Raw genomic sequence first — 25,627 nt, forward strand, 5'->3', positions numbered from 1 at the left:
CACACGTGTGCATACATGTGCACACACGCGCAAGCACACACATCACTGACAGCTCAGCTGAACCAGCTCAGTGGTAATCAGAGGGAGGAGGGGAGGCAGCATAACCACTGGCGTGGGGTGCAGAACGGGGCAGTAGGACCCTGCACAGGGAGGGCCAACTGCAATGTCTCCAAAAAGGTCTTCCAAAAAAAGGCAGGGTGTGTGCTGTTCCAGGGGTGAAGAGGTCCCAGGACTGTGGTCTCCCGATTTGGGGAACATCTGCCACGGGTGGAAGGTAGGACACGACCAAGCCCCTTTCCACCTATACATTTGGCCTGGGAAATTTCCAGAAGCAGTGCACCAGCTTCCTGTGGTATCATTGAGGCAGTGGAACCATTGCCCAGTGAGAGGCTCCCCACCCCACACAGCACGGTGTGTGGGTACCTAGTTAGCATGCCCTCGGGGAGGCTGCCTCTCACCCTTGGCAAATTTTTGACTTGAGCTCCTCTAACTAAAAGTATTAGTAATTACTTTCTGCTAAAGGTACGGAAATCATTTAGCCGCAAGAATATCAAAAATAGACTTAGCTGTTTTGCATTCGCTTTTGACCAGTTCTAATGGAACTGAGAGCCTAGCAGTTTGAAGTCATCCAGTGGTCTGGAACAAGATGTTCTGTTGAATAAGATGTAATAGGATATCATTGGTGAACTTACAACTTTCCTATTAATCTTATTTCAAGTTACAACAGTGTAAGCCTTGTTGTAAAACCTCTATTTTTAACTAATGGAAATTTATTACAAAGAGATCCTAATTGTACCATTTAGAATATGATACAATTGCAAACCCACTGGTAAGTTTCATTTTTCAAAATTCCACATGATCACCTATGAAGCAAAGAATGAGAATTCTCCCAAAATAGTTGGTCTATAAATAAAATCCCCTAGTGGGCTGAGCAAACAATTTTTCCTTATGCATTTTGTATTAGGTTGGATTAATCTATATTACAACCCCTGTGAGTGAAAAGCCCTTGTTAAACATAGAATATTATGATTCTTGGCACATCCTAAAAAAGGTAACTAATTCATTTCCACAATGCCCTAGACAGGGACAACAAGTGACTATTCTTCTTTGGTGCATTTCTCTTTATGATTGCTGGTCTACCGTGAACTAAGTGATCATGGAGCATGAGGCTCACAGACTATGATCTAAAGGGTGACACTGATGGGAGAGGAGATTCACACCACCAGTTTTGAATAGCCACAGTGCTGGTGCTGGACAGGTGTGGTGCCATCTGGGCCAGGGAGGAGGCAGCGCCAAGTGAGGGGGCCAGAGTGGTCACTGCAGGTCGTGTCCATGAGGACAGGAATTACTCTGGGCAGACCTGCTCCCAGGCAGGGCCAGGTCAGGGAAGGAGGAAAAGCCAGGTGTGAGACTAACTGTATCTGCATGTGGGCCAAATGTTTTCTTCCAGCAGCAAAGATTTAAGTTCTTTAGAAGGGGATATCCAGATGCTTCTAGAATAGTGTAGAAGCATAAAGAAGTCTATCAAATGGCCAGTTCAATAAAATAATGCAAGGCAGAATTGGTGGTTAATAAAGGTATGCCTCTCCCTTCCCTTGTAGAACGGGGGAGCCCCCAGGTGAGGGGGGAAATGCAGGGAGCATCTAGCTGCAGTGGAGCCTGCCTGCCCAGTCCCTGCCTCCAAGCCCACTCTGGGCCCCACCTGTGTCTGCTCCTGTGCTGCTTACTGTGTCTTGGGCCTTGGCTTGGTGCCACCTCTGTGCTGAAGAAGGGAAGCTTCTCCAGGCTCCCTCTCCTCTGTTCTCCATGCAGATTGCCCAGGAAGAGTCCAAGTCTCCCCTTGTGTCACTAAATCTCCCTTTGAGTCAGGTGCACCCAGTGTCTGTAGTTGTCCATAACTGTCTTCCGTGCATTTTTCCAAAATGAGTGTTCCTCTAAAAAAACAGTAACCAGGTGTGTGCTCCCATGATGTGTTCACATGAAAAGGCCTGCCCTTGGCCTCTCCTTGATGGTGCATCTAGGCAACAAGGTCGTGAGCATGGCTTACATCCCAGTGAACCCAGGAACACAGGTGCAATTCCACTCACAGGCATGCCCATCCTCTTCTGTGCTGGAGAACAGGCAATGTGGTCAGGGCTTTTGTCTCAAACTCTGGCCACAAATTAACAAAATGGTTTGCATCCCAAGAGAATTTCCACAGTACCTCAAGGAAAGTTCCATTTTAAAAATCCCTGCCTTTGCTGGATCAACTTTACCTGGCTTTAAAAGGGCTCAAAGAAACATTGCTCCCTAAAGAGCTACCTGGAGGGTTTTAAAGGTTGAGTCTCCAAGAGTTTGTTAACTCTCTGTGTTTGTGTCCTCTCAGGACTGAAGGTCACCAGAGTTCAGAGCCAGAGGAGGCAGAGAGGGAGGATGGAACCACCAAGACGCCTCCACCCCAGATCCTCCTGCCCCTGGAAGAAAGGGTGACACATTTCCGTGACATGCTCCTGGAGAGAGGGGTAAGGGCACCACGCAGGCAACATGGGGCATGAGAATAAAGAATGCTCTCCTCCAAGAGGGTCAGAGAATAACTACCTGCCGCCAGTGAAAGAACCTTCTTTTTTTCTCCTTACTGAGTCCTTATAATCAAGCTGAGAGAAACTTAGGTACCAGATGATCTGAGGCCAAAGGGGGTGAACACCATGTAAAGGAGTCCTGCTGCTTCTCCTAAAGGAGACTAGGGGAGTTCTGAAGGGCCTGGTGGTGTTGGGCACAGCTGTCTTCATGTGTGGAGCTGTGAGCGGTAAGCATGAGCCTGTCTGCTTAGAAGGGATGGAGAAGGGATCACAAAGCAGTAGGACCCCCCTGTGTTGATACTATTTCTGCTGGAGTCAGACGAGGTCACAGTATAAAACCCAAACACAGAACCAGTTGCTACTGAGTCACCTCTAAGTCCTGGTGCCTCCATGTGCGTCAAAGCACAGCTATGCTCCACCGAGCTTTCCATGGCTAATCTTTCAAAAGTAGATCACAGGCCTTTCTTCTGAAGGGCCTCTGGGTGGACTCGAACCTCCAGCCTTTTGGTTAGCAACCAAGCGTGTTAACTGGTTGCATCACACAGAGACTTCTTAGGTTAAGCTATACATGCCTCAAAGAAGCATCTTACCCCAGGAGGGAGTTATGCGCTGATAAATTAATTCAACTATTTTCTTCATAAATTAGGATATCTTAATGGCAGTTCATTTATGGGTCTCGTTTTGAATTCAGGGGTAAATTTATAATCATATCTCCTTCCAGAGAGTTTTATTCCCTGCCTTGGCTTTTGAGTGTAAGATGAGCAGATACAATATTTTAGACCATTTGGATTTCTTCACAAAATGAAAAGGAATGCAGAGGTTGTAATGGGGCCCTACGTGAGATGGTAGTTATACTGAACACTTTAAATGGCCTTGTGAATTCAAAAGCAAATTCTCTCACAGTCATCACCCCACCCCAGGCTGTCTCCTGGTCCCTGCCCTGCCCAGTAGAGTACAGCTGAGGACAGAGACATGGAAGGCACAAAGAAGAGAGCCAGGGAGGAGTTGCCGGAGGAGACCGAAGCACACCCAGGGAGTCGAGCGTAACTCACTCAGAACTGAGGTTGCAGCCCAGACCTATGTTGGGCTTGGCTCAACCCCCCTCCATGGGAGGTGCTCTTCTGTTGCACTGTGAATTTTAACACATGCCTCTGTTCATGTCTTTAGCCATTCGCTCAGAAATAAGACATACTCCCTGGCCTCAAGGAACTAGAAGGAAAAATAGACTTGTAAACTCAAAACTACTGTGCAATGTGTTGAGCTAAATCAACATACACGCCAAGTAACACGGAAGTACAAAAAGGGAGTGACACTCACACACTCACCACACACATGCATGCAGGCACACTCACATATACATGTACACATTCATACACTCACACACATGAATGGTCCCTGATATGGATGGGTGACATTTTTTCAAAAAACATGATTTTAAAATCTTTATCTATTGGTTAAAATTTTATTTTAAAAACCAACTGTATCCCCAACACTTCCCTACCCCACTTTCATCCTTTTCCAAGCCCTAGAGCTGATATGATTACAGAAGTACTGTAGCACGGAGCGTCCTGTGGTATAGTCTGCATCTGGCCTGCTCTCCACCAAGCCTGTTGAAGACAAGTGACATCATAGGTGGGAAAGGGTCGTTGAGTGCAGTGACTTCTTCATTTTCCTTTTCTCCAGCTTTTGCTCAGCCTTTCCACTTCAAACTTCAAAGACATGCAAACAAAATCCATGTGAACATCCACGCTAAGTACCATGCCAGAAAGGTGAAGAACCAAGAACAACGAGGGCGGTGTGTGTTCCTGCTCTTGCCTATGCAGGCCCTTCTTCTTCATACACTGCAGAAATGAGTCTGCTGTTCACACTGCCATCCTCTGAATGTTGAAGGAGACTTTGAACTCTGCATTTACTCCACATAAACACTGTCATCATAAACCAATGGGGTAGCTCATTCTGTTGCAGGCAGATTGGTCTTATGGTCTCCAGTGCCCCTACCCAATCTCACCACCATGCAATGCATAGAGTGTCACAGGTGGGCTACCACCCCTCATCTCACCCACCCTCCTTCTACTCTTGACAGGGGGATCCCCTTCCCTGGGAGGCCTTCTCCATGCCCACCCTGATGCCCCTGCCCCCACTGCTATATGACACCTCACGTCTGCTGTCATGTCACTTGCCACATTGCTGAAGTTAACTTGAGAGATCACAAGCTCTTGGGAGGTCAGAACTTTCAGACCCCCCTTTGGATACCGTGAACTTGGTAAGGAGAGACTATTCAAAAGGACTTGCAGGAGGGCGGTGGGGAGGAAGGGGATATTGCAATGACGGGTTGGAGGAACTGTTGAAATAGGGAGAACGCTCTAAGTTCTGCAAGCATCTCAAGTGTTAGACCAGAAGGTTTTTCTTTTATGTTGTTGTTTTTGTTAGGTGCTGGAGAGTCAGTTCCAACTCATAGCCACACTATGTACAACAGAGCAAAACACTGCCTGGTCCTTCACCATCTTCACAATCATTGTTATGCTTGATCCCATTGTTGCAGCTACTGTGTCAATCCATCTTGTTGAGGATCTATCTCTTTTTCACTGACCCTCCACTTTACCGAGCCTGGTGTCCTTCTCCAGGCACTGATCCCTCCTGATAACATGTCCAAAGTATGTCACCATTCTCTCTTCTAAGGAGCATTCTGGCTGTACTTCTTCCAAGGTATATTTGTTCTTATGGCAGTCCATGGTATATTCAATATTGTTCAACAATACCATAATTCAAAGGTGTCAAGTCTTCTTCAGTCTTCCTTATTCATTGTCCAGCTTTTGCATGCCTATGAGGTGGTTGAAAACACCATGGGTTGGGTCAGGCGCACCTTAGTCTTCAAGGTGACATCTTTGCTTTTTAACGTCTTGAAGAGGTCTTTTGCAGCAGAATTGCCCAATGCAATGTGTGCTTTGATTTCTTGACTGCTTTGATGGGAGGAGTAAACCAAGTTAGGAAAAACAGGGTATTGGACAGTGAGAAGAAAGGGGAGAGTTTAGATATGGCGCTTTGCTCAGTTGTGGGATTGGAGTGCAGGGCCTTAGCCTCTACCACGTGCACCTCCTCTGACCACGAGAGCATCACAGAAATACACGGGATCTCTAGTTTCTAAATACCCCTAACCTGTCTCTTCAGAGTGGATCCCTGAACAGCAGACCTGACTCATCTTCCCTGAGACATGAAAGCCTTATTAACATCGAGAAATACAAGCAAAAATTCATTTCATTTTATTAACATCTAAGTTGTCCAGCTGTTTGTTTTGGAAGCCAACCAGGCCCACTTTATGGACATGGCATTAAGCCAGAGTGCATGGGGTATTAGTGCTGCTTGGGAGACTGCCCTTCCTTCTCAAAACCAGGACTGCAGGGAGCTCAATTTATATATGGTCACATGAATGTACCCAAATGGCAGTGGTTGATAGATTTTACTAGTGAGATTTTTGTTGCATGCCTGCCTTGTTGAGGGTGGATGATTTGATTCAGCCTATGAGTCACAGACTCATACGTGAGGGTTGGCAAAAACAACACGGGGGTGTGAAGCACCAGGCTTGGTGTTCCATCTTTACCCTGTGAGAGAAGGACCAGGGCTGACCCCAACCCAGAGGAAGGGTCAGAGGAAGGAGCCCATACAGTTCTTTAACAGAAAAGGTCAGCCTGAATTCATGGTGAGGGTTGTAAAGCAACGCCACATTTATGGCATTCTGACTTCATAAAATATGCCAGCAGATTTTATAAATTGCTGGAGCTCATGAAAAGTTTGATAGCTAACCCATTAGATTTCTAGTTGCTTAGAAAATGAGGCCAAGGAGAGTCAGCTTTTCATGGACCCACTGATTAATACTATGTTTTATCACATTTGTTCACTTCTTCAGTCCAGGAATTCAAGTGCTTGTGGAACAATGAAGCTGGGTCCCAGGGATTTCTAGTAATTTAAAAGGGCATGCTCTAGAGTGTTCAATGGGCTCTGTGATTTGGGGGAGGGCAATGGTTTTGTGTCTTTCTGACATGTACATGATGGTTCAACAGAAGTTTTAGTTTAGTTTTGCTTTGTTTTACTATTACAAATCACATATCCTTTTAAACTTCAGTCTATAAGGGGCAAGTTTAATTGAATAACAGATGATTAATTTAACCCTGCCTATTTAGATAAATGCATTGGAGATATTTTACTTAGAACGGCCTCCTGCTCTAAAGCATCCCTTGGAAGTTGGTTGGGTTTAACCCGGGGCCAGAAAAGTAAAAGTTCTCTTGAGAGCTCACATTTTGATTCAGAGGCTCCAGGGGATACTCCTGGTGTCATCTTGGAGGTCCTCTGTGGTGACATTGACCAGCTTCCTGGCAGTGGTCAGCCTCGGGAGACTGGCCAGTACTGTGGCCTGTTACATAGGAGAGCCTCCTGGGAGCTTTGATCCACATCTGTATAAGAATGAGAAATTCACAGACCTCACACTCCGTCAACTGTTCACCCTGACCCTGTCCAAGCCTAGATGCCCCGAAGACTGCCCCCTCCAATCCCCTGCTCCATACCCCATCTCCCACAATCCCTAACGATGCCAGTTCTACTTGAACCGGGTTTCACTCTAGGAAATTACCAACCCCTGAGAGCAGAAGTCAGTGGGCTCAGCCAGTGGCCTGCTTCAGGTGGCCCATAGAAACTCCCCCATGGCTGAGTCTCCATCACCTCCACCTGCCCTGGGTCTCAGTGCCACTCAGAGCCCCATACCCATGTCCCCTGCCTCCCTCCACTCAGGTAAGAAGAGACTTCTGCCTCACTCTGCTGGGACCATCAGTGAATTCCCCCGAGTCCAGGTTGGGAAAGACAGGGGAGATGGCAGGAAGGGGAGTGGGCCAGCAGCCCACCAGCCTGCAGAAGATGCTAAGGGGAGGTACCTGCCATGATGGAGAGGGTCTCAGGCACGAGGGGACCATCAATGAGGAGAGGACAAGGAGGAGGAGGAAGATGCCCCCAGCCCAGCCCAACACCATCCATCAAGAGGACGAGCCTTTCTGCACACACCTTTGTGAAGTCTCCTTGTCTGCTTGTCTTATTCTTGTGTTTTTAACATAACAGAACATAGCAGTACATAGAGTTTTGTTTGTCTACACTAATTGTTATGGATTGAATTGTGCCCCAAAGAGATATGTTCAAGGTCACCTGTGAACGTGACTTTGGCCTGGTGAAAGAATGTAGGGAAGGGAAGAGGAAGGAAAGCACAGATTGACTGCCATGGACTGAATGGTGTCCCCAGATGTGTGATTAAGTCCTCACCCTGCACCTGTGAGTATGATCATGTTTGGAAATAGGGGCTTTGAAGACATTACCAGTTAGGGTAACATACGGCCTCACTGGAGTGGGGTGGTCCTGATCCTATATGCTTGGTGACCTCATAAAAGAGGGGAATAGACACAGAAACAGAGACAGACGGAGTGAAGATGGCCATGAAGATAGAGGAGAAGATGGGAGTTATGGAGCCAAGGAACCCAAGGATCACCAGCTGTCACCAGAAGCTGGAAAGAGGCAGGAACAGATTCTCCCTCAGAGCCTCAGAAGGAACCCACACAGCCGATACCCTGGTCTTGGGCCCCCAGCCTCCAGAAGATAAAGACAACACATTTGTGTTCTTATAAGCCACGCAGTTTGTAGCACTTTGTTATAGCCACCAAGGAGACTAAGACACTAATAAATACTATGAGGGACACCGAGATAAACAACCACCTCTTCCCATCATGTACCTGTGAAGGTGAACGAATGTAACTGTTGCTCCTCCCTGTGAGGCTTTGACTTTTACGAACCCAAAAGGAACAACCCCTCTCAATGATTAACACTCCCTGCTCTGAACTCAACACCACCGTTTAAAGTACTGAAGAAGCCAGGGTACAACCACTTATTGACATGGTTAGGTTCCAAAGACCAGATCATTATGTGAAAATGGGCATTATGCAAAAATGGAGGATGACCACATCAGATCACAAAATGGAGGATGACTACATCATTACTGTAACTGCTAAATTACATCACTACATAACTGCCAAACCACTGAGAGTCATGGCCCAGCCAAGCTTATACATAACCTTAACCATCACAGCCAGCGTTACTCTCGCCTTGCACCATTACCACCAGATGTCCGTCGTTAACGCATAAAATAGTCAGATAGATTTTTTACGATTGTCATAAATTTGAAATGTCGTATAATGAGATAGTTGGTAAGTGAGGAGTAGGTGTATATACATTTTGGCAATCAAATTTGGGCAAAAAAAATTAGCTTATGGAGTAACTGTGTTAGTGTTGGAGGTAAGAACTGGGCCCATAATGGAGACCTGGTGAAAACCCAGCTCAGCATGGCTGACGGGAGACAGTTGTTGCTCTCTGGGGACAGCGATAGAGCACAGGCATGTAGCAACGATGCATGAAGGTGCATGAGGATGGATGGATGCAGACAGACAGACACACCCATCCTGTTCCCTGCAGGTCCATGTGGAGCAGTGCATGGTTGGGTCTGCCCCGACCTGGCTCTAGCGGCCTGCCTGTTCAGCATTAATTGAAGGACGAAGGGGGCATGGGTTGCTCCCAAGAGCAAGGCCTCTTTGAGGTAGGAGAATTCCTCCCCCAGTTCGAGATCTGGCAGGGGCAACCCTCAGACAGGCCTCATCCTTTTTCTCTGGCCATTTGGGTCCCAGCCTCTCCTGTGAGCTGAGGATTTGAAAAGTACTCGAATAGCCTTTGGTGTCAGAATAAACAGACAGCACTCTGCCTGCTTTTATGCCCTCTGCTCCCAGAAATGCCCACCCTGCTTGGTGGGTAACCACCTCAGTGGTGGTGACACCCTGCTTCCAGCACTGGAGGACTCACGTTAGCTCAGCATTCAGCAATACCTGAGTGTTTCAGAGCACTCTCCTTAAACCAAATCTGCTTTTCTCTGAAGTGGCACAGTCCCCAGGAACCCCAGAACTGAAGTGGGAACCATGTTATTTGGTTTTGGGTTATAAGTGGTTCCCACCCTTCGGTGATGATTACCCTTTGTGCACAAGGTGGTTGTCACCTCCCGGTGGACGGTGCTGAGATGTTTTCAGTGGAGGTGGTTCTCTCCCATTAGACTGAGTGGACTACCCTTGGGCCTGGGACATGCTTTGGGGGGTCTTCCTGGCTACAGAGTCTACTCCACCAGGTAGCTATGCTCAGGAAGGTGGCCCTTGGGGGGCAGCCTGAAGCTCCACTCAGCCAGGGAAGCATCAAAGCTGGGAGGCAAGCAGGAGGCAAACCACAAGGGCCCTGGTGCTCGCTGGACGGTTGACCAGTTTGAGGGCCTAGGAAAGGGAATTCCTGGGTGTGTGGGCTGTGAACTGAGGGAATTTGGCTCTTGAGGAAGGAGGAGCCGTTGGGAGGTGTTGCGCTAGTTCAGGCATGAGAGGACCGTCATCACTACTGTGATGATGAGGTTGACATTTTGCTACTTGTCCTGGAAAAGCGCTTCTTTGTTTTCAAAACAAGGTTGTCTTCGTTGGGAGGGCCTGGAAAACTGCTCTCAAAGGAAGGGCCTTGCTGTGTCTCCACAGAGAGGGTTCCGGTTGCCCTCTTGAGGTGGCGGTTCCCCCTGCCTGCCATCTCCCCTGCAGGGACGTGACCCAGAACGTGCAGGCCAGCAGCCACAGCTGGGGCTCTGACCTGCCTAGGTCATACTGCTGCTGACACTTTACAGTTTACTGGGACATCTCTCAGGGACCTGGAAGCAGACCTGACTCACTGCAGCCTGGGCCTTTACCCTCAGGGTCTGCTCTGCTCTCTCTGGGCCTTTGCTCTCAGCACCAGCTCGGTGTCTTCACCTGTGGAAATGGAGGGGCATAGAGAGCAGCGCACAGGCTGAGCCCGTAGGGTAACTAACACCCACAGGCTAATTTGCCACAGGCTAACGCCCACAGGCTAATGCCGAATCAAAGAGGGGCTGGGCCAGCTCTCCCTGGAGAGGAGGGTGCTCACGGAAGCATGGGGCTGAACAGGGAAGACAGGTGTGATGCTGGTGTAGCCCATGACACCCCACTGACCCTGTGCTCGTGGTCCCCACAGTGTGGGGTGACAGCCACACAGGGGGTTAAACACAGAATGCGCACAAGGCTCCCGTGATTCTCATCCTGCTTAGCTGGCTGTTAGCGTGACTGTTAGCATGCTGCTAGGAAACGTAAGACAGCCTGTTTTGCATTAGGAGTCCCTGGCGATGCGAACAGTCAACATGCTTGGCTGGCAACTAAAAGGCTGGTGTTTCAAGTCTACCCAGAGGTACCTCAGAAGAAAGGTCTGGTGATCTGCTTCCGAAAACTCAGCCGTTGAAAACTCACTAGAGCACAGTTCTACTCTGACACAGCTGTCTTTTTTTTTTTTTTTTTGGTTTTGTATTGTAGTTATTGAGGATATGACTTACCTTGCCTTCCAGAAAGATTGTAAATTCCTTTGGGGGCAAGGATTATCTTACTAATTTTTTTAAATTAATTTTATTATACGTGTACCAAAACCAGTTGCTGGCAAGTCAATTCCAACTCATGGAGACCCGTGTGTTTCAGGGTAGTCTTGCTCCATAGGGTTTATTCTCAGCCAGCTGGTGCAGTTAGTCACGTGAAGTCAATTCTTCATCGCCCCCTGCCCTCCCTGCACAGCTGGGCCTTCCAGGGTGCTCACAGGTCTGTACCGGGTGGACAGTTGCCCTTTTCATTGACCTGCACTGGGGCTGGCCACAGCTGCTCTCTTAGCAGCTCCAAATGCTCATGTGGTCAGGTGATTCCACCAGAGAACAGTGGACTCATCTGACTGGACACTTTCCTGGATCTCCATTCCTCGCCCAGACCCTGGGGGTAACAGCATGTGACCTCGCTCTCAGTCAGTTGAAGAAGACCCCTTGCTGGAGCCTGGTCTTCTCAGCCAAAAAAGACAAGTCAGCCATGGATGACTAAAGCGCTTTCATTCTGATTACTGAAGATAGAAATTGTCAAAAAAAAAAAAAAAAAAAATCCTGTCTGATTTGATGTAGCCAGATAAAGCATGTGTTTCTTCAAATAGTACTTCTACCAGGAGTATCCTAACCTGTTCAAAAGCAAGAATGTTAATGGGGTTTTGATTTTGCCTTGGCCAGTTAGCATCCCCTCCCCCACCCCCCCACCTCCTCAATACCCCTCCCCCATGCCCAAGAATTCCATCCCTGCCCAGGCCGAGTGGCCTTCCAAAAATGCACACTCAGCCTTTTCCTTCTTCACATTGCTCTTAAGGTAACACCCCTAAAGATGCCTTGGACACCTGCACATCTGCTCTGACATCTCTTCTGCCTCTTCCTCCTGGCCCCTCCACAGGCTCTTTCATCCCCAACAACCATGCTCAACCCTTTCAGTCCCTTCACAACCCCAAATTCAAGAGTCCCAGAGCCTCCACTCACGGAGAGCCCCTCCTGGAGCATGCTTCCAGTTCTTCGTGAGCCATGTTCCAAAATTCATCCCATGGCCAGCTCTCTGGAAACCTCTCCAGGCTGATGTAGATGCCCCTCCCCCAAGACACCGCAGCTACTGGCATCGCTGGAAGGGCACAGGTGCCCTCTCAGGAGACCCTTAGTTCACAAATCTGCCTTCCTAGACCGTGCACTTCCTGATGCCGGGCCCCTTCATTTACTTTCTCTGAATCCCCAGCCTCCAGCATGGGGCCAAAGGCATAGACCATATTTCATCAATGGTTGTAAATGGCTTAAATATTCCCTTGGCCTTTCAGCTGAGAGAGTCTAGGAGCACCATATCCCACTAACAATGAGCACACCCCACCCCAGATCTTGGTTTCTAATACCATTCTCCATAAAAGAGGACCAGGGCTCCTTGGAGAAACGACTGAATCTAGAGCTAGGGCAGGAAAAATGCAAGATGAGCCTGGAGCATTGTGTAGTACCAGAAAGTAAGGACGTGCTCAAAGAACAAAATGATGGGGGTTTGTCAGAGGGGCCAACTGAAAGAGCTCTCAATGGCCAGAACTGGAACAATTTGCACAACAATACGAATAAAAAAAGTATTAAAGTAAATATCCTGGAGTCCATACTGATACAAATAAATGATTGAATAAATAAATAAATGTGGAAGAAAGGGCAAATCTCCCATCCAGAAGAACTGCAAATAACTTATATAACTACTCTACCTTCGAGGAGGGGTATATAACTCCTACCCTCTAAGTGTGAGCTGAGCATATTGACTTCATTCCAAGGAATGCAGTACAGAAAAAGGGAGGGGGTCACTTCACAGGGAGGAGTCTGACAGACTCTACCTCAACCAGGTGATCCAGGTGACTATCCACAGTGATAAGTCCTGTTGCTGGTCTATAACCTTGATATGATGTGAGGAGAAGGGCTCTTCACCCTGTGGTCCTGCTCCCCAAACCGATAACCCCAGTGTAGAAAAAACATGAGACCTTGAGAAAAAAACATCAGACCAACCCCATCTGAGGGACCTGTCCTCCTCAAAACTGTCAAGAGGATCAAAGATAAGAACAGTCTGATAGACTGTCAGAGCCAAGAGAATCAAGGAGGCATGAGGACTAAATGTTTTGTGGTGTCCTGGGTGGGATCCTGGAACAGAAAAGGGACGTTAGGTAAAAATAAGGAAATCTGAATAAAGTATGGACTTCAGTAAATATTAATTCATCAGTATTAGTTCATTAGTTATGACAAGTAAACCCTGTTAATGTAGGATGTTAGCAATATGGGAAACTGACTTTGTGGTATGTAGTAATTCTGTGTGATATCTTTGAGGGTTTTTTTTTTTTAAGTCTAAAACTATTGTAAAAGAAAATACTTTGTTTTGATAAAACACCTAAACAGAGTTTAAGTTCGTTGATTAAAAATCAGCTAAAATTATGCTAAGCCAGCGTATTTTTAAGACACTGCCCTCTGCAATAGACTGTTGGGTTCCAAGAAATTTTATAAATGTCATTTCTCCTTCAAGATGTGACATTCCGGAAGGCCCCACCTCCACAGATACAATTGGGACTTCAGATCAGAGGTACATGGACCTGGAAGATACTCAAAGAAGAAATAGTGTCATGTCTAGAAATTAAATTTCCTAATGCTCTAAATATTGATTTTCTTAGAGAGCTTGACATGTCTAACACTTCTGTACACACTGCATAATTGAGTCCGTTGTGCCTTAATGCTGTTTGTACCATTGATCATTTCATTGAATCTCCAGGCTCAGCACGAGATGCTAAAAGCGACTCTGTTGAATATCTTTCTTCAGGTGTCAGCGTTTTCTACCTGGGAGAAAGAATTACACAAAATTGTGTTTGACCCACGGTATCTCCTGCTAAACTCAGAGGAAAGAAAACAGGTAACACTGCAGCAGAGTGAAATGCCTAACTGTAGACATGGTGTTGAAATGGCTCTTCATCCTGAGATCATGATAACCTTTTCATTGCTGATGAACATATCCTGCCATTTTCCGTGTCCTTAGGGGATGGGGGCTATAGGGTTAGGCCTCTGGCTTGTGAGTCCTAACAGTTACAGGTACAGAGGAAGGCTGCCCCAATTACTGTTCTTATCTAGTCCTCTAGTCATGGTCCCATAGACAAATACTTACGATTCTCTGAGTTGTGACAAACCGCACTTAGGACCATCTGGGTTTTTTTTTTGTACATCTCAGCACTGGGGTACTGGGTCATTGTTAGTACTATGTATGTATTTATTAAACTGTATCCATAAGTTTATATGTTTCCAACCCCCAAAGACAAAGGTCAGATTTATAAAGATACTGATAATAAAAGGCAAGAATAATGAAAACTAAAAAAAAAAGAGGTATTCAACTTACTGCAGAACTGACTTAGGGCAGAGTCCTTGGAACAGAACCCCATCGTAAGTGGAAGACTACCTGTACACATTTTGGGAGCATTAACCACATTCTGAATGGCCGTGTTGAAAATACATAAGGTCTTATAATAACAGTGAAATGGAACAGTCTAAACAACATTACAGCAAACCTGAAGGATGGAATTTCTAGTAAGTAGGTCCTGAGCAAACAAGGAATGGATCAGAGGTGGCTTGCCTGGAGGCCATTTTACAGAGCGTCTTGGTGAGGGTCTGCCCTGGCCAGTTTACAAATGAGGACACTGAGCCAAATACTGTCTCGCAGATGGAGGGACAGACAGAGGGCAAGCTCTGTTGTCTGGAGAGGGACCTGAGGTGCCGTGATGGTGTAGCTTGCACAGCCTCTATCTGCCCAGCCTGGGATCTGAGGGTCTATGAAGCACACACGAGAAAGACCCTCTGACAAATTCTGGAAGATCCAGATTCTTCCTGTGTGGTTCCTGTCCCAATCAGATCCCATGTGTGAAGTGGCGTCTTCACCCCTTTGTCCTCTGGGTGCAGAAGTGATACATATGGAAAGTGGTTCCTCAGTGGCTAAAATGAAAACAGCAGAATCATAGGAGTTATTTCAGAGAGGAGGGGTTCCTTCACTGCATGCTACATAGTATCCATTTGAGGACCCCTGGTGGTACAGTGGTTAAGCACTCAGCTGCTAACTGAAAGGTTGGCAGTTCAAACCCACCCAGCGACTCTGCAGGAGAAAGACCTGGTGATCTGCTTCTGTAAAGATTACAGCCTAGGAAACCCTATGGGGCAGTTCTACTCTGTGACATGGGATTGCAGAGTAGGAATTGACTAAATGGCACACAACAACAAGCCTAATAAAGCCTCAGACTAAACCCAACCCAACCCAACCCATTGCTGTCGAGTCGATTCTGACTCATAGTGACCCCATAGAACAGAGTAGAACTGCCCCATAGAGTTTCCAAGGAGCACCTGATGGATTTGAACTGCCAGCCTCATGGTTAAGATTTACAAACAGGCTAGTATCGAATACCAAGGAGAAGATACATAGATTGGGCTTGCGTTGGCATCTTTGTTGTCATCAAAATGGTTCTCTCTCTATTTAGCTGATGACTTGGAGGCCATTAGCCCTGTTAAAGGCGTTTTAAGAAGACCCCCTCAGTCCCCCCCAAAAAGCCCAGTTTATGCTTTGATCTTCTGTGAGTTCCTGCTTGATGCTGAAGTGACACCTGTGTGTCCCAGGTACTGAGAATGACTGGGACACAAGATGCTCAGTGTGCTTGCTCTGTTGAAGTGGTTCAATGCAGGACACAGCCTCTGACCTCCGAGTATCTTGTGGACATGGTGTCCTGCACAAGATGCTCAATGTGCTTGCTCTGTTGAATTGATTCAATGCAGGGCATGGCCCCTGCCCTCTGAGCACCTGGTGGACATGGTGTCCCCACAAGATGCATCCAAGGAAGCAGGGTGAGTGGGTGTGGTCAGAGAGGTCAGGTGCTGACCATGACCAGTCCCGCACTCACCTGGCTGCGCTTCCACAGATAAATCATAGAGTGGAGCATCAACTCCCACTCACAATGCTGTTCCAGGAAAGCCTGCAAATATTCCCATGAAATCATTCTACTGTGTGGATCATAACAAACTATGGATAACATTACGAAGAATGGGAATTCCAGAACACTTAACTGTGCTCATAAGGAACCTTTACATAGATCAAGAGGCAGTTCTTCAGACAGAACAAGGGGATACTGATTGGTTTAAAGTCAGGAAAGGTGTGCGTCAGGGTTGTATTCTTTCACCACACCTGTTCAATCTGTATGCTGAGCAAATAATACGAGGAGCTGGACTATATGAAGAAGAACCAGGCATCAGGATTGGAGGAAGACTCATTAACAATCTGCATTATGCAGATGACACAACCTTGCTTGCTGAAAATGAAGAGGGCTCGAAGCACTTACTAATGAAGATCAAAGACCACAGCCTTCAGTATGGATTGCACCTAAACATAAAGAAAACAAAAATCCTCACAACTGGACCAGTGAGCAATATCATGATAAATAGAGAAAAGATTGAAGTTGTCAAGGATTTCATTTTACTTGGATCCACAGTTGACAGCCATGGAAGCAGCAGTCAAGAAATCAAAAGACGTACTGCACTGGGTAAACCTGCTGCAAAGGACCTCTTCAAAGTGTTGAAGAGCAAAGATGTCACCCTGAAGACTAAGGTGCGCCTGACCCAAGCCAGGGTAATTTCAATCGCGTCATATGCATGTGAAAGCTGGACAATGAACAAGGAAGACCGAAGAAGGGTTGACGCCTTTGAATTGTGGTGTTGGCGAAGAATATCGAATATACCATGGACTGCCAAAAGAACGAGCAAATTTGTCTTAGAAGAAGTACAGCCAGAATGCGCCTTAGAGGCAAGGATGGTGAGACTGCATCTTACATACTTTGGACGTGTTGTCAGGAGGGATCAGTCCCTGGAGAAGGACATCATGCTTGGCAGAGTACAGGGTCAGCGGAAAAGAGGAAGACCGTCCAACGAAGTGGATTGACACGGTGGCTGCAACAGTGGGCTCAAGCATAACAACGATTGTAAGGATGGCGCAGGACCGGGCGGTGTTTCGTTCTGTTGTGTATGGGGTCACTATGAGTCGGAACCGACTCGACGGCACCTAACAACAATATCACCCACAAGGAACGGCCAGGCTTCTCTCAATATACTGCAACCTAGGTCGCAGAAGGGCTCATAAGGAAGAGATGGAAGTAGTCTTCACTCACTGTCAGCTGATCCACCTCGCCATCCAGAGAACACCTGAGTTAGACGCCTGCCCTTGAAAGAGAACCACCATTACCAGCAGTTGGTGACAAGTTGGCTCCAATCCATGGTGACCCCATGTGTGTCTGAGCAGAAATGTGCTCCAGAGGGTTTTCAGTGGCTGATTTTTTGGAAGTAGAACATGAGGCCTTTCTTCTGAGGCACCTATGGGTGGTCTTGAACCTCCAATCTTTAGGTTAGCAGCTGAGATCCTTAACTGACTGTTAGCACCACCCAGGGACTCCTTGTAAGAAAAACCCAACCAAATCAAAGAAGAAAGGTTGCAGCTTACATAAGGAAGGTTACTGAAGCTACGCTGATAAAAGAAACACTGTTCGGGCCCCATTCAAAAAACACGGCCCTGTTTATGTATAAATGGAGTTAGCAAGCTCGGAACACAGAACCTATACGGGACCTGCTATCACTTAGTATGTTCCTAGGAAAAGCTAACGCTTATGGTGTAAAAATTTCAGCCATCCCTCTACCAGGGGATCGCAAAGGAGAGATGAATGAGCTTAAGCAGAGAGTAGGGGTCACAGGGGTGCTAATCAGATCTGTTTCCATGGGAGCAAACAGTGTTTCATTTTATTATACCAGAACATGTCATAATGAGATCATGCCCAATGGCATCTTTTTATAAAGTCATATCATGTCCTACTTTGGAGAAAGCTAGTGTAATTTGTTGAACAGGAAAAGAAACGAAAAAAACTATTACATTCAATTATAACTGCATAGATAAAGCAACAGAGCAATGGGAAAGAGAGAAAAATATGATTACATGCACGAACGGTTCCAGGCAGAAATATAAGCAGATATTTCTTGAAAACTCCGACCCTACAGCAAGCAGAGTTTCAATCAAGATTTAAAATTAATAGAGCAAAACTCTGAGTGTTGATGGAGCCGTCAGCTTTTATTTGGATAATAACCCTGCACTCACCTCTTTTATGAGTTTCAATTATAAGACAACTTGAGAGCTCACATTAGTATTTGCCTTGAAGGTGAAGAAAGCTGATCATATTCTTACTTAAATATATACATGCACACATTCTTAATTTAAGTCATATTCGTTAATATTTCATTTTGCTGCTGGGTCTTCGGGAGGTGAGTAGCATTTTGTATTTGTAATCTGGTAAAGGTTCACCATTACTGAAACAGAGTAAGGAATAATAAGACGGAGCCTAAAGAGAGCCACTTATAAAAAGGTGAATTGCTGAGGCTTTGATCTGCCCTCTCTTCCTCTCCCATCCTAGCGAGGCTAGAGACCTGCTGAGTTCACGGTGCCCAGGCCACGTTACAACAGCTCTGCAATGGCCACTGACTGGGCTGGTGTAGAACTACTATTTATTGACCCGATGGCATCATGGGTGGAACTTTTATTGTTCTATTTATGTATGTTTACATACATTTTAAATTACCTCTAGGTTTTCATTTTAATGTTCTTTAAGTTTGGAGAGCCTTAGGAAAGAAACAACCTCCTCCTCATACACACTTTGGGTTTATAAACTATAACTGACAAACTTCCTGGCACTGGAGCAATGGGAGCCCCTGAGCTGACAAAGAGAAGGGTCCTTCTATGAACTATTGCAAAGAGGGGTTTGTTACGTCGGCTGCCAGCTTCCAGGAGGAAATGTCCTGGAGCCTTGAATGGATTCACCTACCAGCAAATCTCCATACCCTTGATGCTCAGGAACAGAGCTTCCCTGCCTGGGTTGGCTTTCAAACAGATTTTACTGTAAACTGGGGAGAGTAGCGTGCCCAGGCCAGCCTTCTGCCGGTCGTGTCTACATTGAGGGTCTTTATAAGCTTCCAGGGAGCCCCAGGCCACCCTCAGAAAGACCTCCCCCTTGTCCCCAGTAAGCCCTCAACTGTGACCAGGTTCCCACCAGGCTTTTCTGGACACGAGAGTGGGGGATCAGAGACCTTTGCTTCAGTTCCTTTTCACAAGTTAGCGTCAATTTTGGAAAATCAAATGCTGGTGACATTGGCGCAGGAAGAGGATAGAGCACGTTAAGGATTGTGATGTGTTCCTGGTGCTGTGGCAGCGTTGTGAGGTTAGTGAGGCAATGGGTGTTGCGAACGCTTCCCACTAGGTGTTAAAAAGGGACATGCTGCTGCACTTAGAGCTAGGATTTCCTACCTCTCAGTTGCTTCACATGCCAACCAAGGGTGCCAGACCATTCCTGATTGACCTACTGATTGACCTTGAAGCGTGTTGCTGTGGGGAGAAACATACCGGGTTTACTGACTTGGACCACTTGGCCCCACGAATCACATCACAATCGAAGGGCTAGTGATTAGCAGCTGTGAAGGCAAGAAGAGGCTTATCTCCAGTCTCGCTTGTCTCGTACTGTGTTTGGAACATAAGATTTCATTTCAGACAGGAAATTTTGTAATACTTTTCTTTTGTGTGTGCATTTTAAGGTATTTGAACAGTTTGTAAAGACAAGAATAAAAGAAGAATACAAGGAAAAGAAAAATAAATTGCTGCTAGCCAAAGAAGAATTCAAAAAACTTCTAGAGGAATCTAAAGTGTCTCCCAGGTATGGAGAAAGAAATATAGCAGGTGGTTTCCAGGTACAGAATTTTACTAATTACTATCAGAGAACTTAAAAAAAAATTTTTTTAATTGCATTTTAGGTGAACGTTTACAACTCAAGGTAATTTCTCATATGAAATTTATACACATATCCTTATGTGACACTAGTGACACAATCCCTAGAATGTGAGAGCACACTTCCCCTTTCCACCCCAACCAGCCCCTGTCCCTTTCTGCCTTCTCACCCTGCCTCTGGACAGGAGCTGCCCATTTGATATCTTGAGAACTTTTAAAGCCTCTTTCTGCTAAACCATGTAACCCAACATTCCGGAGATGTCACAAGTGTGGTTTTTAAAGACCTGACAGAGAGAGGAGCCTGCTTTCTCCTTTATTGTGCTGTCAGTTCCTGGACTTCCATCCCCCTCAAATAAGTGCTATTTGTTCATCAAATGCCCACAACCACGCTTTTCCTGCCTTACGTGGTTTTCAAAATGTCACAGCCCTGACTTCTTGACCTAAATGGCGAATCAACAGGTGTCCCCTCGTGAGATGGCATCTAATTTCCGATCTAATGATCAGGAAGTAAAAAGGCAAAGCAGACAATAAACAATAAGAGCACAATAAACCCTCCAGTTCCCTCATCTCTAGAGGTTCGGGCCAGAATGTAACAGGAGGATCTTACAAACTGGGGCATTTTGAACAGAGTAAGCTGGGTTGCCAAAACTTACCTAAAATGATATGGCATAATTTTTGTGACTTAAAGCAAACTAATAAGAAAATAAGTGATATAAGTTGGGAAAATGCAAATGCTTTACTGTTTTGTAAAATTAGCTTTAATAGGCTGTTTTTAAATAATGAAAATGTACTGCTTTTAGAATTATAAAACTATAGCTTTTTTGAGTATAAAAGTGATTTAGTTTAACATATTTTCATATTACACTGGGGCATGCAACGTTATTTTTAACATGAACATTAATTGGTACATTTTAATGGAGATGTGAGCTTCCGTATTTTGCTTGTTAATCCACTTGGTCAATAATTTGATCGCTTAGGGCTGGTTACATAGTCCTCATAAGACTTCTCCAACTATTCTAAGGAGACTTACTTTCCAAAAGGGGAAAAAATAGCATGAATTATCCCCATCAGGAAAAGTTAATCTAGAAGAGTAACGTGGGTCAAACCGTTTGTTGTTGTCATTAGGTGCCATCAAGTCAGTTCTGACTCATAGTGACCCTATGTACAACAGAACAAAACACTGCCCAGTCCTGTGCCACCCTCACAATCGTTGCTATATTTAAGTCCATTGTTGCAGCCACTGTGTCAATCCACCTCTTTGAGGGTCTTCCTGTCTTTCACTGACCCTCCAGTTTACCAAGCAGGATGTCCTTCTCCAGGGACTGGTCCCTCCAGATAACATGTCCAAAGTATGTGAGACAAAGTTTCGATATCCTCGCTTCTGAGGAGCATTTGCACATTGTGGTTTTCTGTGGCTGAAGCAGGCAGTCATGGCAGGAGGCTGGTTCTAGCCATGGTCTAGCTCTGTCCACCACAGGATGACCGACTGTGGGGACAGAGAGTTTAAACTTTCTTCTCAGGGACACTTCTTTGCAGTGTCTAGAGGATGTCTGCACCCAGCCCCTAAATGAAAATGTGTAGGATCTGACCCAGGCAGGTGTAGGAAAAAGAAGCCCTTGCTGGTTAAGATCATCTTACTTTTCACATGCCACTCAGTGGTAGAAACACAAACGAGTAGTTTTTAGCTGTCTCACTCAGAACTATTGCTAAACCATGGAAGGAAGGAGGAAAGGAAGGAGAGAAAGAAGGAGGGAGAGAAAAAAAGAAGGAAGGAGGGAGGAAAGAAAGAGAAAAGCAGAATTAGGTATTTTTCCTCAGAGAAGTGCAAGAAGCCAGCACAGCGCAGAGAGTGAACAGGGAAATGGCAGAGGTTCCCGAGGAAAGAGCAAGACTAATTGCTCAATGACAACTGTGAAGATGAGTCTACTAATTATTCTGCTTGTTTTCTAACAGCCTTGTCAGTATAATCTTGGTGTTCGTGTATAAAAAAAGAATGGTTAAGTTCTAATCATTTAAAACATAATTAAAGGTCCAGAGTGAAATATAAAATTCTTTGAAAATAGAAATAGACAGAATAATAAGAACGCACCAGACGAAGAATTTCCACTGAACAGCTTTCCGTGCCCTCTGGGGCCGTGCCCTCCTCCATGTCAGCCTCTGGCTTCTAGAGGAGGCGGGCCAGAAGGAACCAGAAACTTGACTGTCGTTGAAATGATTGGTCACATATGCACACACCAGATCCTTGGACCTGGCTGCTCTGTGACTGTCACTATTCCTGGCTTGAAGTTCACACCTGAGAGAAGGGAAATTGGAGGGGGATCTGGTGCTTGCAAAGGTTCCATTCATCACTGCAAAGGAGCATCCACTCTTTGTGTTCTGAGTTGCCCCATCTGCTGAGAATGGCCTGGCTGGACTGGCTTGGCCTCATGTGAGTTTTCTTACAAGGGACTTCTGGCCCAGCAATGATGGGTTCATTCACTCAGTGTTTGTGTGCTGACTACATGCCAGCACTAGGCTAGACTTTCAGAACCTTCAGTGGAGAACAAACCAGATAATGGTGCTCCCACTCATGTGGGGAAGAAGGAGTTAGTTGAGCAAAATTACACAAAACCAGTGCTGTCGAGTCGATTCCAACTCATAGCGACCCTACAGGACAGGGTAGAATTGCCCCATAGAGTTTCCAAGGAGCATCTGGTGGATTTGGACTGCTGACCCTTTGGTTAGCAGCCGTAGCACTTAACCACTACGCCACCAGGGTTTCCCAAAATTACACAATGAAGGTTTAATGAGATTACCACTGTGACAAGGGTTGTGAAAGAGACATACCCAGCTCTCTGAGGTCAGGGGAGTTTCCCTAAAGAAGGCATGCTTGAAGTGCTGAGTATGCACTACTGGTGAAGAAATATATGGGAAGGATGTGCCAGACAGAGGGAACCACATATGCAAAGACCAGTGACAGACCAGAGCATGGTGAGAGCAAGGGGATGAAGAAGACTTCATCAGCTAGAGAAGGGATAGAGTGATGGGGGCTTGGAATGAGGTAAGGCTGAAGAGGAGGTGAGGACAAGGTCACCTCCAAAGGTTGACCAGATATAGAGATAAAGGGGATCTGCAGATTGAGTCAGGGCCTTGGTGGATCCCAGTGGGAGTTAACACACAGCGCAGGGCGAAGGTGCTGGAGGAGGTGTCCATAGCTCAGAGCTGCTAGCTTCAGCCCCCAGACCTGCCCACGTACCTCATCTTTCCCTGCACCCAACAGCTTAGTTGGTGGAAGGACTTTGTGCATCTCAGCCCACGCTGGTGTGCAACACGCAGAGAAACCAGGACTACTCTCAGGGAACCTGTCTTAGGAATATCTTTGTTTTTCAGGACTACATTCAAGGAATTTGCTGAGAAGTATGGCCGGGATCAGAGGTTTCGACTTGTTCCGAAAAGGAAGGACCAGGAGCATTTTTTCAACCAATTCATACAGATTCTTAAGAAACGAGACAAGGAGAACAGACTAAGACTACGGAAAATGAGATGAATGTGTGACCGATGCAATAAGACACGTAGGCCAGTGCTAAGAGTGCCAGGTGGAGAAGGAGCACACAGAACAGGGGGAATGTGAGCTTGGGCAACACCTTGGACCCAAGTACTGCCACCTGGCCGGGCACTCTGCAGGCACCAAGGGTTAGCTCTCAGAGGATTAATGTTTCATATTGAAGCTCTCTCTTTTGTACAACGTTCAGAGTTTGATGCATTTCTAATTGCCATGATATGTCAGTCCCTTAATTGTTTTAATTATGCAAATTACTTGTAATATATACAAATTATAAATCCACGGCAGGTTTGTAATTAAGCAGAAACTGACACCGTCTATAACAATCTCGAGGTGTTTTCATCATGTACACCGATTACCTGAGCCTTCTCTGAAATCTTTGTGAGTCACATCTGTTCTTCAGGAGTTCTCTGGTGTTGAGGAGTTCCTTGCTCACCTGTCCTTGGCCTCAGTTTAGTTTTCTGAATAGTAGTAATAGGGTGTTCATCATCAACCATAGTGACAACTGTGAACATCTCGACACATGGGCCACAGATCACATGCGTGTTTCTAAGGGCGATTGCCTCATTCCTGAGTGGGTGTCCAGACGTGGAGAAGGGAGCCCCACTGTTTGTTGGAGGTTCTAATTAAAATGAATTATTTTGTACAAAGTCGTCATATTAATATTTGTGTTATTTTTATTGTATGCCCAGGGTTTGCATGAGATTTTTCTCATCATCTTTGTATAAAGAAAATTTTTAATTTTTTTTAATTAATAAATATTTTAAACCGATGTGTTTTTGTGGCTGAGATTCCCCACACAATCTTAAGCAGGGAAATTGTATTTAAGATATTCTTTATTTGGAAAGATTCGGAAAGAAAATACCATTGCAGATAAGAGCTGAGTAAGTGATACAGAATGTCGTGTTTGGCAAGGTAGAGGGCCAGGAAAAACAAGAGGACCCTCACTGAGATGAAGAGACACATGGCCACAGCAATGGACTCAAACGTGCCATGATCATTGAGATAGTGCAGGATTGGGTATCATTTCGTTCCGTTATACCTAAAATGGCCATGATTTGGAGCTGACTAGGCAGCAGTTAACAACAGCAATAGTCCTAGAATGAAACAATGTTTGATAAAAGTTTTGTTAATTAATTGTATTCTTTAAATATTGAACATCCATTTATTTATTTCAAGATTGATGGAGTCTCTATTCAGGTGCAATGTCTTTGTCCTCTAGTAACACAGTGACAACCTTCTCACCTTCTTTCTCCTTAATTAATCAATCCCCAAAATAGTGCTTTTGCCACACATATTACAATGAGACTGGGAAAGTTAGTATTTACTCTTCATTGGGATATATCCTGGTCTCAATAATAAAACAAAAACAAAAATTTTCACAACTGGACCAATAAACAACAACCTGATAAACAGAGAAAAGTTTGAAGTTGTCAAGGATTTCATTTTACTTGGATCCACAACCAACACCCAAGGAAGCAGCAGTCAAGAAATCAAAAGACGCATTGCATTGGGCAAACCGGCTGCAAAAGCTCTCTTTAAAGGGTTGAAAAGCAAAAATGTCACCTTGAGGATTAAGGTGCACCTGACCCAAGCCATAGTGTTTTCAGTTGCCTCATACGCAGGCAAAAGCTGAACAATGAATAAGGAAGGCGAAAGAAGAATTGATGTCTTTGGCTTGTGGCGTTGGCGAAAAATATTGAATATACCATGGACTGCCAAAAGAACGAACAAACGTGTCTTGGAAGAAGTACAACCGGAATGCTCCTTAAGAAGCAGGGATGGTGAGACTACATTTCATATACTTTGGACATGTTATCAAGAAGGATCAGTCCCTGGAGAAGAACATCATCCTTGGTCAAGTACGGGGTCAGTGAAAAAGAGGAAAACCCTCAACAAGATGGATTGACACAGTGGCTGAAACAATGGGCTCAAGTATAACAATTGTGAGGATGGCGCAGGGCAGGGCAGTGTTTCGTTCTGTTGTGCATAGGGTCACTGTGAGTTGAAACCGACTCGACAGCACCTAACAACAACAAAACAACAGCAACATTTTTAATCAATCATCTCCATGTTGAGTTGCTTCCGTGGGTTTCAGTGCCATTGCACAGTGCAAGCTGCTCCCCTTCTTGGCTGTCAGACTTGATGGTACTGGAAGTATCTAAGGTGATGCTGCGGGACCCAGACTCTGAAAAAGCAAGCTCCAATTCTGGATCAGTCAGGGTACAATT

At 45.7% G+C, this 25,627-nt stretch overlaps 1 protein-coding gene across 1 annotated transcript in view; it reads left to right on the plus strand.

The window, feature by feature from the left end:
* Window positions 1-23,795, plus strand: part of TCERG1L (transcription elongation regulator 1 like) — a 246,313-nt gene extending 222,518 nt beyond the window's left edge. The window contains exons 9-12 of the mRNA XM_064269162.1: window positions 2,366-2,501; window positions 13,841-13,930; window positions 19,666-19,784; window positions 23,225-23,795. Coding sequence (XP_064125232.1) covers window positions 2,366-2,501; window positions 13,841-13,930; window positions 19,666-19,784; window positions 23,225-23,381 — 502 coding nt within the window. The 3' untranslated portion in view covers window positions 23,382-23,795. The remainder of the gene's footprint in view (window positions 1-2,365; window positions 2,502-13,840; window positions 13,931-19,665; window positions 19,785-23,224) is intronic.
* The last annotated feature ends 1,832 nt before the right edge of the window (window positions 23,796-25,627 follow it).

Source organism: Loxodonta africana, chromosome 16, assembly GCF_030014295.1.
Source record: "Loxodonta africana isolate mLoxAfr1 chromosome 16, mLoxAfr1.hap2, whole genome shotgun sequence".
Classification (NCBI taxonomy): Eukaryota; Metazoa; Chordata; class Mammalia; order Proboscidea; family Elephantidae; genus Loxodonta; species Loxodonta africana.